The sequence below is a fragment of the Pleurodeles waltl genome, chromosome 7, assembly GCF_031143425.1.
Source record: "Pleurodeles waltl isolate 20211129_DDA chromosome 7, aPleWal1.hap1.20221129, whole genome shotgun sequence".
NCBI lineage: Eukaryota > Metazoa > Chordata > Amphibia > Caudata > Salamandridae > Pleurodeles > Pleurodeles waltl.
The window spans coordinates 872,562,654-872,582,078 of NC_090446.1; the positions used below are offsets into that span (position 1 = coordinate 872,562,654).

Consider the following 19,425-nt stretch of genomic DNA (forward strand, 5'->3'; position numbering starts at 1 on the left):
CACTGCCTTTGAATATTACTGGAGCTCCCAGATGCCTTCAACAGTCAACCACCCTATTCTCATATGCACTTTGGAGTCTTGAATTGGATTCACCAGCAATGTCCTTTACATGGACATGCCCAGGTCACTAAAGATTTGTATCACCTGTGCAGTACCCCAGGGCTCTAGTGTCTCCTGTCATCTTCATCCTATACCTAGAGCTGCTTAATGCTCTTCTCACAGATAACAGCATCGAGATTCACCACTATGCCAATGATACAATCCTATTTGGAAGTGTCTTCGGCCTCAGACATCCAATACCTTAAACAATGCTTGCACATCATCCAGACTTGGATGTTCGGTGCCTACCTGAAATGCAACACAACAAAAACAGAATTCCTGTTATTTGTCAATAACAATAAACAAGATACAGTGCAAACCTGGCTCAATGACAAGAACGCTGACTGCTTCGAACTACAACTTTCACCGAATGCCAAGTCATTTGGAGTGCGGCCAGACACCAACCTCACCCTCAAGGACCACACAGCCTAAAAATCAAAGATGGCTTGGTACTAAAGAAAGAGAAAATATTTGTTCCAGAAAGTGACTTCATGACTGCTGATAAAGATCTCATTATCTTGAATATGGATGATGCTAATGACCTACCCACGACCTTCCAGAATCGACACTGGCAGTCTCTAGGGCCAGTCTACATGCTGCAGCAAATCTCATCCAGGACCTGAAAATATATGATCTCATCATCTCCATCCTGATGGAACTCCATTGGTTCCCCTTGCCGGTCCGCATCATCTAGAAAACCAGATACATCCTTTGCAAAGCTATCAAGTACCCCCCCAGTGAATGCCTTGCCCAAAGACAATTCTTAATAATGGCATATGGCTAGTAGGGAGGTTAGTTCTGAACACTCAACGACAATTTAAAAAACCCTTACAAAACATACTCGTGCAGGAGTCGGAAGAGCAAAAACCTAAAAAAATAGGGTCCAAGAAGTCCATTGTTGCTCCCATTAATAGTTGATTTTAAAAAAAGGTGAATTGAGCTGGGTGCATAAGAAACGAGGAGCTGGAGAACAGGTCTCATCTAGAGAAAGCAATGCTCTTGGCGGGTCACCATAAAGAAAAGATACCGAAATATTTTTAAAAAAGCCTTTTCCAATCCTTTCTCTAGAGGAGATAATCAAAACTCGCTGGTAAAGAAAGAGAGCAAGCATGACAGAATACCTAAGCTTTTTTATCATCTCTCATATTCTGTCTTCCAAGACTCACTAAAATGGAGTCCTTGGAACATTTCTGAAATAGAGTCGTTAGCCATTAATTCAGCACTTGGACCAACTTCTCTGTTTTTAGTAATGAGCACATTTCACAGTCTTTATCAGCATCACATTCATAGCTTACACTCATTTTCTTGTAGAGACCATAGTGAAGAACCAGACTATGGGTCAGAGCCAAACGATGGGGCTTCATTGGATGTCCTGTGCCTAAAAAAATATGAGTAAAGTTGATCATTGAAAACATTTTCTGCATTTGAGAAAAAACAAAACAAAAAAAAAAAAAACTTTTAAAAACCACAAATCAACAACTTTAGCATTTCTTGAAAGTTACACAAGCACGTACATTAAAACTGTTCTGTTGAAATCTGAATAGACAACCATGTTAGGTATAAGCCACACACTGAGGAATGTATATTTTTACACCACACCCAACCAGATGTACAAACACCTAATGTGGAAAATGCCATCAGATGATGTCTCTACTAGTAGGTGGCATTGTCTCATAGCATAATGACTCTGGAAATAGAGTTGCATGGCCTTATAAAGAAACTCTGCCTCACTCCTCTATATGGTCAAAGCACTTTTCAGTGTGTTGTAAAATCCTTATAATGGTGGAGGTGTGCACTTCTCAATGGAAGATTTGATTAACCGAATCTGACTCTTGTGAATCATTCACAATTTAGTTAATGCTCACTACTAGCTCACTACTAAACCTCTTTAGCCATTTGATTGGTTCGATACCAGTCCCCAGACTATTTATTAGGAAAAGTTGCTGGGGGCAGCTAAATTAAAGACAGGTCTGATGTGCTCAATTTGTTTCAGTGGGCAACTGGTTACGTAAATAAACTGGAATTAGTACCAAGTTTACGTTTCATTTCATGGGAGAGCTGGAGCAGAATCTGTGGGCCCACTCAAATATACATTCTGATGGTGCAAGTTCATCAAGCAATGAGCATTTCCATAAGACTGATGACACATTATTGTGCTCAAGACACTTCAGTGGCTCAGGTGGGAAAATAGGCTGCAAAGGAGGATGATTTTCAATAGGCTGGAAAATCCAGGAAAAACAACCACAAAAGCATGTGCAACAAATCAAGATACTCCACAACTGTCAGTTATTATCAGGGAAGGCTGGTAACATCACCAAGCAAAACTGTCAGAGGCTTCTACATACCTGTCCAAATCCTACAATATCCTGCAAACATAAGCCACATTCGACACAGATTAGTGACTGAGCGGATGCTCATATGAATACAGCCCATGTGCTGAACTGGAAGAGATGCTGGGTGAAGCTTCCCTTGAAGGGAAGATCTAGATGCAATCCTCAACTCTTGGAAGGAGCTACTATCACCAGGTCAGACAAGCTTATCTGGGGCAAACAAAAAGTAGCAGGCTTGGGGGAGGATAAGCATCACTAGGTAAAATACACCTAGAAGTAACAGCAGCGCGAGTGACTGCAGAGAGTAGCAACAGCTCTGGGGCTGTGGTGCCAAGTGGAGGATGCATGTTGTCTGGAAAGAAGCTGAAAGGGTCAAAGAAGCAACTAACCCTACATAGTGCCATGAGGTGAGGATCATGCCCCATGGAACAGTGAATCGACCAAGAACTGAATAGCAAACAACACACAAATCCAGACTGACACTGTTGCTGGGGGGTCGAGCCTTGCAAAAGACAAGGGGACTGCAGGAGATAGCAAAAGTGTAGCAGTAGGGGTGCAAAAAGAACTTAACCTAGAGGTACAGCTCACGAGAAAGTAAGGATGCATTCTTCCAAATATTTTCAGTTGAACGTTTTTCTCCTGGGCCTGGGGCCCTCCCCGCCTCCAGTCTTGTTCTGCTAACTTCAGATGTCTTAAGGAGCTGGGAATAAGCTCCTCTGGAGTGATAAAAACAGCAGAATTTTGGAATAACATTGAAACCTTAACAATACTATAAGAAGGAGTTAATCTTGGCACCCATCTCAGGGCAAGATCTCAGCTACAGCAAAACCTCACTGAATGGACAAGTTACCTGTATTTTCTTGTTTCCCAAGAAAAGGTTTGGGTTTCTTGCGACAACACATATGCAGAATCGGAGGACTCAATTTACACTACCCTTATCTGTGAAGTGAATGCAATTTCTTTAATAAGTACTCTGTTGCAACATCTGTGCAGATACACCTATGATTGTTTATATAACATAGTTTCAATAAAGATTGCACACTGCAGTTTGTGCACACTTGTGATGGGCACACATTAGCCTACTCATCGTCTGAAGTGCACACAATTTTTTATGCACTTCTAAACATTTTTCCTGACCATTACACTGCTATGTGTATGCAAATGCATTTTGTTGAAAAACACTGTACACACTTAGGGCCAGATGTAGCAAAGGTTTTTACCCATTCTGTGTCTATGGGAAAAATTGTTTGTACATATCTTAATACCATCATCGGTGGTGTGCACACAATTTGTTTAATAGGTATGCCATTAACAAACATTAAAATACAACAGTGGTTGTGTACATCGTGAAAGTTTAACATAACAGCATCAATTCAGTTAATGTACTCCATGCAATGTTGCACGCATTATGCTGCTTTTCAGCTGTGATGTGCACATTCTTTGTAGTGCACACTTACACAAACACTTTGCCTGGACACTATGCATCTGTTATTATATATTCATAAATTAATACACAATTTTATCTACCACCTAAATGCCTGTAATCAAAAGATTACCCACCTATTCCAATGGGTAGGTGGAAAGAATGTTTCTTAACCTATTTAATAGCTATTGAAGACAGAATTCCCATAAACAGACAAAACATTTATGTTGCTCTGAAGCCAGGGGTCCAAGGGGTAAGACATTTTAGATCATTACCTACTGTAATACCACAAATGAAGAGACCAACTGAATGAATTCAGTGAAGCTATGTAAAGGTTAGAGAAAAGTGCTAAACCCAATACTGGTGTCAGACTTGAAAGGTAGTATTTCTATGCCAGAAAACCAATAAGTCAGTCATTCAGTGCCTGATTTACAGAAACCACATGGCAAGGAGTCATTGTTTGATGGTAATAACATTAGAATTGTTGGCTATTTCTTAGCAGAAGCATTTCTCAAAGGAATATAAATCTGGATTAAGATTAATGTTCGCTATCAATGAGTTTTGTGTTTTGGACTGGCATGACTGATGAAAACTACAGATTGTTTTGAATCCCAGGACAGGTTTCACTCATTAAGGAAAGGGGGTCGAATTACTAAGTTATAAAAATCTTCTCTACTGTGCTTAAAAGTGGTTTGGCCAAACTGATTGGCGTACAACATAAAATTATATTACAAGAGAATAGCAAAAATGGAAAACAAACTAGGGGGATTTCCCATTTATGGGAGGACTGAGCTATAGAAAAGAAACTAGATTTAGATGAGTGAAATAGCAAAAGGGCAATTTAACATGTGGCACAACTGTTTGATGACTCGAGTAGGAATAAGCACTTATCACTCCAACTCTACAAAATGCCTTAACATTTCTATGTTTCTTATATATCTATTTTCACTCTTCCTCCCCTCAATTTTAAGGAAAGGTGCCGAAGACACACTTCATTGTATTGCACAAATTAGTCATGATTTCTTGACAATCATGTGTGCCAAAATTATAAATTATTAGAAAAGGAAAAATAGTGGAAAAGTGAAAATGTTAAATTCATTCACATTATCTCACTGTGTCACATTGCATTTCATTATGTAAAAACCCAAGGGGTAGATTTTCAAGTTTTTCCACAGCATAATTAACACTCCATTGCGCAATCAGGCATATTTCATTAAATCATGACGAAGTGGATATACTCTGAGAAAGCTATGTATTGCCCTGTTGCGCAATTAACCCATCAATCAGACATATTTTATTCCATCATAACCCAATTGGGTATACTTTATTTGAGTGTTAACTTTGCCATGTGTCTTGGCCTCACAAATTCTAACTTGGCTGATGAGCTGTTATAGTGAGAAAGGATAATTTGATCAACTTACTCCCTTGTTTGTAACACTTGTGGTATAAAAAAATATTCTATGTTGCTATTAAATGAGCCTTTTGTTCAATAAGAGGGAATTGAAGTCACAACTGTGTACACAAATCTTCTTCAATATTGAGGACGTTCGGGTCTTCTAAATGAGTTCGAGTAAGTACCTGGATTCTGGCTGTCTCACTTTTGTTTCCCTATCGCCACCAGTAGTATATTGTGGAATAGTATTGATGATAAAGTACCTCAAAAACGTGGCATTGCTCTGGTACTTGCCTGAAAATGCCTGCCAATTTGGTATGTTTTATCTCCTTGCTTTATTGCTCGCAAATGTTGTAATATTCTTTTATACACAGGGTGCATCGTGCTCCCCACATATACAAATTTCCATGGTCATTGGAGAACGCAAACAGCAAAGTCAGTTTTGCAATGATAATTGTCAAGGATTTGTTTGCATGTCTTGGCAAAAGGGGTCTGATATGCCTTAGTATTGTGCCTGCGCCTACCTGCTTTGCACTTCGCACATTTCCTGAAGCCTTTTTGGCAATTTAGCCATGTGGTCCTGGGGGGTGTTGTGAGATAATGTGAATTCATTTTTAATTTTCACTAATTTTCATTTCTAATATTTTATCATTTTGGCACATGATTGCCAAGATATCATGAGTAATTTGTGCAATACAATGAAGTGTGACCCTCTGTTTAAACAACACTACAATATTCTGTTTTCACCGATTATGATGTCATATTCTGTGGTTGTGTAAATACTTTTGCAAAATGGTGTCTCACTATCTGTGAGCGAGGCTGCAGGACAGCTGAAACGTTTCAGATGGGTTTTTCGGTGGCACAATAAATCATCTGTGAGAAGCAATTTGCAAGAATCGTACTTTTCTTTTGTGTCATGTTGGCTCCTGCCCTGGAATTGAGAGGAAGAAGAGTGAATGTTGTACGTAGGTTGTGGTCTCCATTTAAAGCTGATGCACCCTTTGTTCTGGTGCACAACTGATGCCAGCAACTTAAGGAACATAATATATGCAAAACAGAAAGCAAGGAGCTCCCAGAAGTTCCCAAGCTTAGATGGAGAGCAGCTCCTTTATATGGAGCACCCTACAACACCAGCAACATACTGAATCCACTCACCTCAAATGTATGTTTTTCTAGTAACATAGGAGTAACACAGTGCCATCCACGCTGACCCAGAAAAGGACAAAGCCTTTTGTCATGTTTACAGTAAAGACAGTATGCATAGGATTAGCACAGTGCCAATCACACAGAGCTGATAAATGACTTAAGTATTTTATCACTATAGGCACAGTATTACAGCTTTAACTTGCTAAAATACCAGCCAACTCAACCTAAACACAACACATACATATATATATATATATATATATACACACACACACACACATATATACATACACACACACACACACAAACACACAACTAAAACTAGATTGTATGGGAAACTAAGATATCATAGAGGAGGTAGAAGCATCCCAATGCATTTTGCCCATTGTCCTAGCTAAATGGGAAGGTGGGAATATTTGATTATATACTGAACTAAGAGCCTTGAACAGAAAACAAATCTAAATGATAACTACCTCTTACCTATTAATAAAAGTCAGTTAATAACAGGAGATACAGAATTCTCCAAGTTAGATTTAAATTCTGCACCCATCATGTTGAAATGACAAGATTCCAGATGATTTACCACATTCATATTGTTTTTCATTTATTTCGCATCAGAAGCATGCAATTTGCACAGTCATCTGTCTCTTGTTTCATTTTTTAAGGGTATGGATTCCTGTGTCGAATTCCTCCAAGACAACATCCTAGTTTATACAGCGGACACTGAATCGCACAAAGTTGTGTGCAAGAGGGAAGAAAGATTTTCTTTTGTGTGCTCAGACATGCGTGTTAATTCAGGACAAAGTAGACTATCCTGAGCATTCCATGCCTGCTTAAAAGTTGGACCCAAAAAATCTTAGCTGATGCCATTCTGAAACTCCTGCTCCCGACACCAGATGTGAGTTATCTTTCAATGGATTATGTGAATATTATAGTACATTTGTGAAAGACTTTGCCAGTAAAAAGTAATATCTTCTGGAACAACAACACAAGGAACAATGCATTCGGGTTGAACAACAGCAATAAGCATCCGAGGACAATAAAGCTGTCATCACATCCACAACCACTCTGAAACCACTTGGTGAGACCTGCATATTAATGGATGACACAAGTACACCTGGATTAGGTACAGTATCTTTCAAAAGAGCCAGCCACGACCACTGGAACATTGCTTTCGCATCCAGCGATCGGATGTCGAAGTACAGAAAAGATGCATGCAGTTATACATTTTTAACAATATATATATTCCACAAAAAATGGTCAATAAATCACTTAGCTGATGGTTTTTGTTGTTTGTAACTATAATATTGAAGTTGAGCTCTGAGTTGCTTTGATCTCTATATACTTTGAGACAATTTTACCAGTGAATATTTCACGCTGATTTAGAACATTTGAATGATTTTTAGACAATTTCACTGCCAGTATTCATATAAGACAACAATTGTCATAGTGCTTCAATTTGTATGGGAGATATAAATTGCTTAATTGATAGAAACAATGTAACCACCAAAAGCCACTGTGGACAAGACTGAAGCTGTTGAAATGCTCAGTGGTGGTGTGTGTTTCAAAATGGATAACAACTGTGATTGAATGATTGTATCGGTGTTATGTGTATAAATACCCATCCTCAAAACCAGTCAGAAGCCCTTAGTAAACACTTAGTTGAATAGTGAGGGGGTTCTCATCCACAGCTTTCATTGTTAAGCTTACAATTTTTATGTTATGCCTGTGCCCAGAAAAAGCAACAACACCAATGACAATCTTTCATGTCATCCCTAAGACACGCTTGATTGGGAGGAATATACCAAGGACAGTGACTGTCTTATCCACCATACATGATGTAGTTGAACAATCTTTTGCTGTGTTATAGGGGACATATGGCTTGAGGCTTACATCTGTGACTTCATGCCTTCACATGATAAAATAATTCATCAAACACGGCTTGCTGGTCCTCGGACATTACAAGCCCCTTAAGGTCTTTTGCACATGCGGCTTAGGATGTCAGCTTAAATTGTTATTTGTTGTGTAGTGATGCCAAATGGATAGCCATGTTAGACAAAAGATGCACTCTGCCATCCATGGACAAATGGATGTCTGGACTCACATGTTTGTAAAATGGCTACTTTTGGTAACCTGGCACAGACCGGCAGATAATTGGGTGAAAGTATGTGAAGTGTGCGCTTCTAGCGATAAAACGTCTTCTGCCCAACCTAATATTTGTGTATAATGGAAATAAAAACACCTGGCGAAAGTTGTCCTTAGACACTGCATGTCCTTTCAAAATCCTGCCTGCTTGCATTAAGTTTGTGTTAGCTCTCATCAGCTACTTTCCAAGTGCCCGTAAATAAAATTTGTAGAACATCCCAACACCAAGGCTGTCTTAGATTTCCTTCATGAGGTTTTGGCAAACCCTGGTCACAGACAATGTGATACAATTAAAATTATTTTAAATTAAATAATTTCTCACATATATCTAATTAAGCATATCAAAATTGCCTTATTCAACCTACAATGTAACAGGCAAGTTGAATGTTGTAACTGATACTTTAAAGACAGCATTACGTAGGGAGTAATAACCAATGCCCCATAAATTGATGCTATTAAAGGAAGATGTGCATACAGATTTAACTCACATGCCACCATCAGTGCTAATCTATTCTTTTTGAATGGAAGGTATCCTTTTCTCTCAAATGTGTACCTGTTTCTTTGGAAACGTTTGGTCCAAGTGAACCTTAACTAATTCCATATGGATTTTGAAAGCAGTGTTCATAACAAACAGGGACAGCAGAATAAAACACATAATCAACAGTGTAATTAGCATCTTGCTGATGTAAAAGTGAGTGTGTAAGAATAAGAATTCCCTGTTAATATAGTCAAGGGATTGCATAGCTTTACTTGTCTAATAAAAAGATCATCATAACCCATGATGCAAATTATTGGAATATGAAAAGTGTAGCAATATAAAAGGGTATCAACTTCAAAGAGAATAAGGCCACACCTTCCACTCGGACAATAACTATGACATTCTCAGATTAAACAAACCATTTACAGCCTCAACCCAAAAAATATTTCCAAAGCACTTCTTGAACCATTGGAAGTCGAAATATCAACAGAAAGAAGCACCTGTGAGCAGTCAGTGACTGTGCCAGATGGATCTCAAACTCTTTCTCCAAAGGAGTTGGGAAAGGGACATTCTGTAGCTGACAGAGTAGAGCTGCAACCCACCATCTGCAAACCATCTTCAAAATGTGTCTACAGGTATATTCTAATCATAATTCTGCCTCTTTGCATTTTAAATATTTATTTTCTTTTTGGGTTTCCTCTATTTCAAGGGGGAACATGGGCTATATTCTCAGTAAAGCAGTAGTACATTAACGTATGGGCTTTGCCATTTGTTCCAGCTTAAATATTGCATCTTTATATGCATCAACTGCCACACAACATAATATTCTAGCCTCAACAGTTGCTCTTGAGATCATGACAATGACTGTGCAGTGCTTGATTGATAACTGGTGAACAAATTCTGATTTACGTGTTCTCTTCGTGATATCTCGTCATTTAGAGACTTCTCTCTTTATGATATTCTCTGTATACACAAGTGTGACCATTTGCCTACCCTCAAACAGTATGGCTGAACCCAAATGCAAAACATAGGCAAACCAGGATCAGGGCAGCCCTCTATGCCTTTAACAATGTAAACAAGCAATAGTGGTGCTAATGCACAACCCATTACAGCTACAATGAAAGGCATTTGTGGGAGATGCCCATTAACCTAATAATAAGATAGACACTATTCTAGCAGCCATTAGGGAGTCAGCTCGAGCTGAAAAAAGGTATTGTGGTCACAGACCTTAGTCTCCTAAAAACAGATCAACATAACTTTCCAACGGTGTCCCTGAGGCTGAATCTGCTGTAGCATCATCAAGACCTTGTGTGCCCAAACTCCAGAAATCTGTCATATACCTCACAAAATATGTACCTTTCCTAGAATATGTAGTAGATAAATCAGAGGGGCACTCCAGAAGAAACAGCATGCTATTCACTGGATTCCCAGAGAAGACCGACTGCCCCAGTGAGGTAATGTATCTTAAATGGCAGTTCAGCACACAGATAGACTAAAAAACCTCTTCAGGTTCTTCACTGAAAGAGCATGCAGAGTTCAATGGGCACCAAATGGGCTAGGTGTACTCGCTCTCCCATTGCGTTTGATAGTGACCGTCTACTGCAAGCAGCTGACCAAAATGTTTCCATGTACAGTACAAAACAGCAATGTCTAACTGGACCAGAATTTTACAGCTGCAGTAAAACAGAAAGAAAATGTACTGCTTGAGAATAAACATGTCCTCAGATCTTTGCATTTGGTATGCATGCTTCTTTATCAGCTGAGCAAAAAATACTAGGCAGAATGGAAGCACATTTCTTTCAGAAACCAGATGCAGCAGGGGAATGGGTGGAAACGCAAACATCAGAAGTCCGTGTAACTGTGTGACAACACACCAGACATACACAAATAAGGAATTTATATATTACATAACCAACATAAATTGATGGTGAAAAAAAGCCTCTGCTGAAACCACAGTGACAGTTACACAGATCGCTTTATTGCGCTCTATCGAGCAGAATGACCCTAATGGTCCAGTCTGAATCTGGATTTGTAACACTAATCACCAATAGTAGAAGAAGTAGCCCAAGACACCACACGACCTTGATGTGTCACCCTAATGACTGCAGACATCTTGTACATTTGATGACACGGAGTGCCCTTTTGAAGAGTGAGCACACCACTTGAGCTCACCCAGATTCGATTATCGATAATGGATCAGGCAGGCCTTCTTGATGTGCTACAGTTGCACACTTACTCAAATCATGATAGAAGGTAATGTAACAGGAGGAAATGCTGTCTTATGGGTAAGGTAATTTGGAGTGCAGTGCATGAGAGGTATAACACCGAACTGTTAACTCACAAAGGCACCTCCCAAAGTCTTCGCCCTCAAGGGAGGGCTGTGAAGTATAATTGTGAAGAGGCCTGTTTTTTGAAAATGGATAGTTCAGTACCAGAACTCCGGGAGGAAGGGCAGGGGAAGAATTTGTTATTAATTAATAGTTTTCAGATAATCAACTGTACATATCACACTGTAACACTGAAGGGCCGTGCATCTGGCTTCACTAAGTAGCAGACATCAAAGGAATTAAGCCATCATTAGGGATGAATACAACCATAACTGAGAATGGAACTGAAACAACGCGCACACACGTATACAGTATCTAAATTCTGAATTCATGTTTGAACTAATTATATATAAGACTAGAAGGTGGAACATAAGGTGTTGGGGAACCTGGTAAAAAGGTACATGCCTAACTACACAGACCTCACGTTTGCAACAGAGCCAGACATCGACAACAAAAACAAAAAGTACAACAGAGTACACAAAGGGTGCAAATGTCAATAATATCACACAGCATATTGTGCAAGTGTGAGGAGTGTACTGATATAGAAAAGGCTAGTGTTACATCAGACCAAATCAGACCAGAAAGCTGATATGTAATAATGGAGGGCACATAGAAGTCTCTTAGTAATAGTAAGCACGTGTGCACCAATCTTACTGCTAGATGTCCCAACTATTTGTGGTCTTGTAAGGAGACCTCAACTGCATTAATAATGCCAACATCGACAGATCACACTAGTCAGAAACAGGCACAAAATGTAGTGGGTTTCACAAATTGGTGATAACGGTGTGATTTAATGGATATTAACTGTTGCATCACAAGCTACACCCAACAAATGTGACATGTTTGCTCTATTCTCCCATACATAATCTACACTCCAGATTAGATAAAATCCTGTATTCCAAACATACAAGGGTCAACAGATCATGCTGAACACTTGGGGTGCACATTCTCCGATCACAACCCAGTGCTGGTAAACGGATCAACTGTAAGACAATATAAGACAATTTGAGATCTAACATTAATGGTTGCACAAGCTGGTGAAACCCTCACTAGTAGAAGAATGGACTACAAAGTGACAGTCGAGTTCACAAGATTATTTGGGTAAAGGGAATACACAGTCAAACAACACAAGGAAGATAAAATCAAATTGCCTCCTGGCTTTACTTAAAACAGAAATAAGCCCTATTCCAGGACTCAGATATCCTGGAGGCATAATGACAGGACCCCAAAGATAGATACATAATGTAATGTCGACTTACAACAAATGTGTATACGCTAAATCCGTTTTTATGCAATTATAGTATTAGTCCCTTCATTATTAATGATGTACTAAGCAGCACCACAGCGTGGTTCATTGACCCCAACTAGTAGAGAAGCCATAATTTTAACTTTTCAATGTTTTAAGCCTCACTGAGATTCCATGGAGGTGGTATAATATTGTCCACTGTTAATATTAATCTAGATGGCAAACTACAGGGTAAAATGCTAACGGCTAATCAAATCAATCAATCATTCAGTCAATTAATCGAAAAACTTAATTCTGCTCAATATAGCCATAAAGGCTCATGACAATGAATAATTCACAAATAAAATATTGTGACAATACATGATAATAATCATGCCTTCAATTTTCAAACAGTTCATAAAATATTAAAACAGCAATCAATCAGCACACCCTACCCGAGTCTCTCATTCTCAATAATGAAATTTTCTAGTTTTGAGGGCTCGTTAAATAAAATCCATTACAACCAAACAGGTTGTTCCCAATTCAAACTGGGTGAAAGTGCTCAAGGCAGGCCAATACTGCTTGATATTTAAAAGTGTAATAGCACTACTGAAATATAGTTTCCCAACAGCAGTTTAACGTTTGGAAAGGAACATAAAGTGCAAGTATGCCTTGTGCTGATTGTGTGTCACAGATACATTTAGAGAGTTCTGCTAACCATATATTGCTAGTAGGGAACAAGGCAATAAAGTGCACAATACATGATGCTGCACATACCTAAAATTTTAACAAGCATTTGCAATGCAATGGGTCTTGCGTTTCCTCTAGGTATAGCTACTAGCGTTGTAAATTGCTAACTGGACTTATCTTGCCACACAAACTGAAAATAAAAAGTGAAACAGCTGACATAAGCGGGCCAATTCTAAGCACTGCCGTGAGCGGGAAGAGAGAGACAAAGGGAAAAAGAAATTTGCTTGCAGTCAAAGTTATCGGCAAAAGTGCAATTATCCATGTAACATGGTTGATGGCCAAGGCGGTAACAAAACCGCCCTAAGGAGGAACAAATGTAAAGCAGTTACCAATGAAAACAAAGGATTTTTGAAAGGCAAGCCCATGAACGAGTGATAGTGATGGGCACGAGGTGGGCGTGGCTAAAAACCCAGAAACATACCAACACATCAGAAAAGCAGCATTTGCGCACTGTCATGCTCGACCTAAAAAGCTTCACAAAATGTTTAAAACACCAATGTAATTTGGGACACTACACCCAAGTTACTCGGTCTCAACAGTACAATGCTCTAATCTTGATGGCACTTTGGACTAAATGAATTACAGCCAAACATTTTGTTTCAGATTTAAGCTGATGTAAGTCAGTCAATATAAAATTTACAAAAAGGCATTAAGAACAGTGTGCACTGTGCTGACTGACCGTCACGGGGAGTTCTGCAAACCAAGTACCACAATAAGCGAACGAGACACGAAAGTGCACAATATCAAGTCAGAAATGCATCAGATCAAATCTATGCTGTGGGTTCTTTACAAAAAGAAGGTACAGCTTTACTAATACCACCGTCTGTAATACAGTGTGGCCCATCACAGAAATTCTGCATGATTCTTGCATAAATCTAACATTCTTAGAATGGTTGAAAAGCACCTGCTTCACGCTGTCAATACATTCAGGATTAGTGAATAATTCCAAAACACCCAAAGAACAAAAAAGCCTGCTTAACATAAGAAAGTCAGGAGAAACATAACATATTATCCAGGGACATACACTCCCATGTTATTGCCTGCATAAAACTGGCCTCTAGTTTTACCCATATTGAGATCCACATCAATAGATGATGTATTTTATTAACTTCTCATCATTGGGAAACCCTGCACACTATGGCAGATAGTGTGGGACAACGCTAGGGCCCTGCCAAGATTATCCGCAGGAATCTGTTCTCAACCTGCTGCAGGGCTCTGGTGTCTGAGCAGCCCCACAGCCAGGCTCCATTTAGAGCCACAGATAAACACTTGCTCTTGTAGAGTGACATCATTTCCTCAACTGGTTTCGGACCATACTTCGCCGCAAACCTATGTACGACTTCAACAGATCTAGAGAATCGCTGTTGACTTACAGCATATGAATGCCCCCATACAAGGGGTGAGAAAGTAGTATTCCTAAATAGGTTAAGGTCTTCACACACCCACTACTGTGTCACCAAGGAAACTGGATTATTTTTTGTGTTTTTAGGCCCACATATCCTGGTGAATGAATTTGATAGACTGGTGTTTATATCCAGGTCTTTCATTAAATGTGTGAAATCATCTAGCAATTTATGTAGCAGGTCTGCAGTCCTGGCCTGCAGGACCTCATCATCTGCAAATAGCAGGACGGAAATTGGGCATTAAAGTGATGTGTGCAACTGACCTACAAGTCTGATGCATGCCTCTTTTCATAAGGGCTACAGGTAGGACTGACATGACAGCATGAATGGGTGTAGGTACTGCAACAATTGGAGATCTGTAGGACTACAATGCACACATTTCAAAGTCTACAGCATGCATACACTATCTCATCAGCACAGCTGTTACCTTTCAAGGTCCCAGTGAAAACCTTCAACAAACATTTTCAAAGTCAATGTCTCATCTCTACAAAGTGAGTATATACCCGGTGGATTGCCCCATTTTTTTTTTAAAATAAAATGTTGTTTCAAAAAATAAAGAAAAGAAATCAAAATACTAGAGGAAAAGCAAACATTTTTCTTATATCGTCTCAAAACAATACATTGAATTCAATGTTTCCAATCTGCAATTTTCAAATATTTTTCACTCAGGAAACTCTTAACAGTATTTAACAAGCATTTACAATGCAACGGGTCTCGCATTTGCTCATGTTAGAGCTGATCGCGTTGTAAACTCCTAACCCGACTTTTCACCTATCGGGCAAAAGTGCATTTATGTACATAACCCGAAAAAGTGAAATCAAGTATGTAAAGCGCTCGACTTCTGCCAAGCGAGATCGGGCTCGTAAATTAGAGAAAAAAAAAGTCCACGAGCCCGATGGAAAATAGCGAGCCTCGCATGTTTTCTGTACTTGGTCGCTGCGCTGGAGGGGGTCTAGCCACCGGAAAAGGCATGACATATGCGTGCCTTCGACTAATGAAAGCAAGCAGATTTTATTAGGGAAGCCCACGAACCAATAAAAAACACTGACGTGAAGTTGACAGGGCTCCGAGCCCTTTTCTAAATACAAAAGAGTCTCGCTGCGAAACGCAGGCTTGACCCTAAAAAGGATAAGGAAATGTCAGAATGTGAAGAGAAACATTTACCAAGGTCTAAATTACTTTCCACAATATTCAGCCATTTGGTCTTCTGTAGTAGGCATTGGAGGTGACTGATGGGTCTCTATGAGACGTTTCATGCTAAGTACGTATTCTGCCTCAGCTGCTAGCTAAGTGTGTTCTTGCAAATGTCCCTTCCCTCAGCACCATCATAGCCTTTGTGTACCGAAGCTTGTGCTTTAAAGCAATATAGGGAATGAAGACGATAAAATATTTGAACTGCAAAACAATATACAGCAAATGTAGAAACAAGCATTTATCACATACACTAATGATTAAACATTGTATTTAGTTTTGAAGCAAATACAAATAAATTATTTAATTTGAATAGGAAGGATGAAGTTTTTCTTATTTCAGAGTAGGTCACTCATTGTCCACACTATATTCAGTTTGACACAGTGGCACTGCCTCCTCAAATCAATCTGAGGATCCTAATTTCATTTTTAGCCTCCAATATGAAATTCTTTCACATATACAGAACGTTTTAAAAGTTTTAAAATGTTCAATTGTACATTTTGCGCCTTCATATATATATATACACTTTGTTAATCTGTTTAAATTGATTGTCAAAGCAGTTGCAGAGCCCCTAGGCTTCACAGACCGCTAGGGGTTCCTGAACCACAAGTTAAGAATCAATGACCTAGAAGACATACCCTCCGAGTGCTGAATAAAAAAAAAGAAAAAGGTAGTTCCCTAAATGTGAGCCAGGAAATTCAAAAGATAGTAAAGAGCCTATGGTTCAGGGGAGGGACAAACACCAAAGGGGAAACCAAGCTATCAAATAAGAAGTAAGCAAATAAGAATGACGATAAAGCTAACCAGTGGTAAGCAACGGGTGGGATGTAAGCCCACTGTTATTTCACAATAGCTCTTTCACAGCCAAACTGAAAGTTAAAAACCTGGACCTGGACTAGAGGCAACTCAAAAAATCCTGTACAGGAGAAGGTACACGATTTGGGTACAGGAAAGAAAGTGGTGTCCTAATCATATTTAATCCTGTTGAACATGACCAAGACTACGCTCTAGGCACTATGAGTCTTCTGGGAAGTAGACTTAGATGAGGTCCTAACTAACGCAGATTGGCAAATTATGTTTCTTAAGGTGTTTTACATATGTTGTTTATGGCTTACTGTTGAAACATTACAATTAATATGCTCGTTATGCCAATTAACTGTTTGTTTATTTTACAAAAAGGCTAATAAAAAAACATTTTAAAAAGTGTCTGTGGGATACCAGGCCCTTTACGGAAATGAACTCCAGTAAACAGTGTCAAAATGTTTATTGCCACAGGGCCGGATTAACAGCACAGAATCTACTGGATAGAACTACAGCTTGCAACACAGTAGGCCGTGCCACTTCATTTAATAACCCTTTAGGGACCTAAGATGATCTTGTACTCGTCTTGCTTAAATGCTGTAATAAACTTTGACCTGGATCATTAAAAAGTGCTTTGCTGGCCAGCTTCAGAAAACCCTACAACCCTAGCTCAAAAGGCGAGGGATCTCAGAATGATATTTGATTGAAAACGTTAATTCAACTCACAAATAACGTGTCTGTGAACAGTAAACGATGTTCAACTATAATAACTTAAGAAAGGAGTTCCCAGGATCACTAGACTTACCCAGAGTGGGCTATAAAAACGAATTTCACTCGGGAACACAAATAATGACTTTTGACAAGCCAAATGCACTCAAAACCATGCATTCATGGAAGCTTGAAATATGACGTCACAAGACCATGTTACCCCCGCCTGACAAGCTATCTTATCTACTGCTGTGAGGTGGCAACGAGGATCAAATTCAAAATGTTTTGAATATTCCACTAATACTGTGGTAGTATGGTTCCTGGATACACGGATAAGCTGACCATATGCCATGTCCCTGCAGGAATCTGTGTTCATCTCGTTGAAAGGTCACCTATCAACCACAGCTCAAAATGCAGAAGCACAGTTATGATCAATTGATGCATTAGGCCCAAAGATAAGTAACCGCATTCCTTCTACCCTTCCTGGACTGTGCGACCAAAATACATTTTATTTAGGAAAATACTCGAACGGGGCAGCTCAGTAAAATATATGACTAACAGTTAAAGCCCTCAAAAATAACAATGAGCAATGCCAGATGGACGGTAAACCTCTGCTTATTGTAAATATAGCCTATTCCTCCTTCACTACTGTTCCCCAGGATAAACGCCAACCTATGATGAACTGTATACTTAAGGCTAATCAAAGCAGCGTAAACACCTTACGTCACACTAAACCAATTACTTTGAAAACTGTAATTCAAATAGCATCACACGTGCCATTTCGCTCGTTAAACGTATGGTGTCCCCAAAAGTGCAGTAGTGCGGTGGGTTCAGGCAATATAAAACTCCTAAGTAACAAGGAATCACGGCAGGTCCATGGATGGCAGGCTCTATTACGTCGACTATTTTTCTGTAGATAGGCTAAACATGCTCATTGAAATCAGGGCATTTAAGCGAGTAAGTGACACATATCCTTCTAAATAATTAATTTTAATGGTTACGTTTAGCTTTTCCAGTAAGACGTAGAAAATAGTGAAAAAAACATAATGATGCACACATTCAGAGGTAGATGGTTTCGACCATTTGCGCTTATCAAATTTCTCTGGGTTGTGAGACACACATAAATAAACCAAATTATACCCCAAAGTGGCTGCCTGTTTCACCGCAAAATAACGTGATTTTCTCCCTGACAACATTAGACTACCACTGACTAACATTCCATAACTGTATTTTAAAATTAATAATGTTGAGACCCGTTAATAATGTTGAGACCGAAAGAATGTTATCAGCTGCAGTAGGCAGATTATCAAATACACATGTATGTCACAGAAGGCGAATCATAACAATTTATTAGTAAGGTATCTGCAAGTCAGAGGAGGATCACTGTATCTGTACATGTCAAAGTGGACGTAGCTAAACCTTCAAGTTTGTTAGTCTGATGCATCTATTTCTACTTGTAAGTGAAAACACATTAAAATACTTGGATTAAAATAAACATGGATCTCTTCACAAAATCGTAAAATTCAAGAGCTTCGCCGCATATCCCACATTATCTCCATCCCTGGTTTCCCTTTCCCCCATTTACCATAATGAAAGTTTCCCACGTCCGGGTCGTAGAAATAGGCCACTGTCTTGGCCATTTATGAGCAAAAGACCTTAAATTCACCGCTAAGGTGGCCTCGGTCCACAAAAGACACAGATCGTTTGCAAATTCCGCCTAATATTCCCTATTAAGCATTTAACGCATGACATTTGTCAGTAAATTGTAATACTTCCGGGTCGCAAGAATACCCAATCAAATGGGTATATACATCTTGTGATTCATCAGTGAGTGGGCGGGACTCGTACTATTTTAGGTAACCTAGGATTGGCAAATTGAAGGACAGTCGGCAAATCACAGAATGCCGCAGAGAATTCCGAAGTGTTCATTGGTTGTGGAGTCCGCACGTGCTTCTGCGGTCTATAAACACTCTGAGCCGGGGCGTCCGGTTTCTAGCTGGATAGTC

At 39.3% G+C, this 19,425-nt stretch overlaps 1 protein-coding gene across 2 annotated transcripts in view; it reads right to left on the bottom strand.

The window, feature by feature from the left end:
* Window positions 1-19,191, bottom strand: part of HDAC3 (histone deacetylase 3) — a 205,607-nt gene extending 186,416 nt beyond the window's left edge. Inside the window, exons 1-2 of one of the 2 annotated variants that reach the window (XM_069199476.1) lie at window positions 19,005-19,191; window positions 1,395-1,477 (exon numbers count right to left, since the gene is read on the bottom strand). In XM_069199476.1, the coding sequence (XP_069055577.1) occupies window positions 1,395-1,477; window positions 19,005-19,059 (138 nt within the window). In that variant the 5' untranslated portion in view covers window positions 19,060-19,191. The remainder of the gene's footprint in view (window positions 1-1,394; window positions 1,478-19,004) is intronic. The other variant, XM_069199477.1, reaches the window with a different exon arrangement.
* Between the last annotated feature and the right edge of the window lie 234 nt (window positions 19,192-19,425).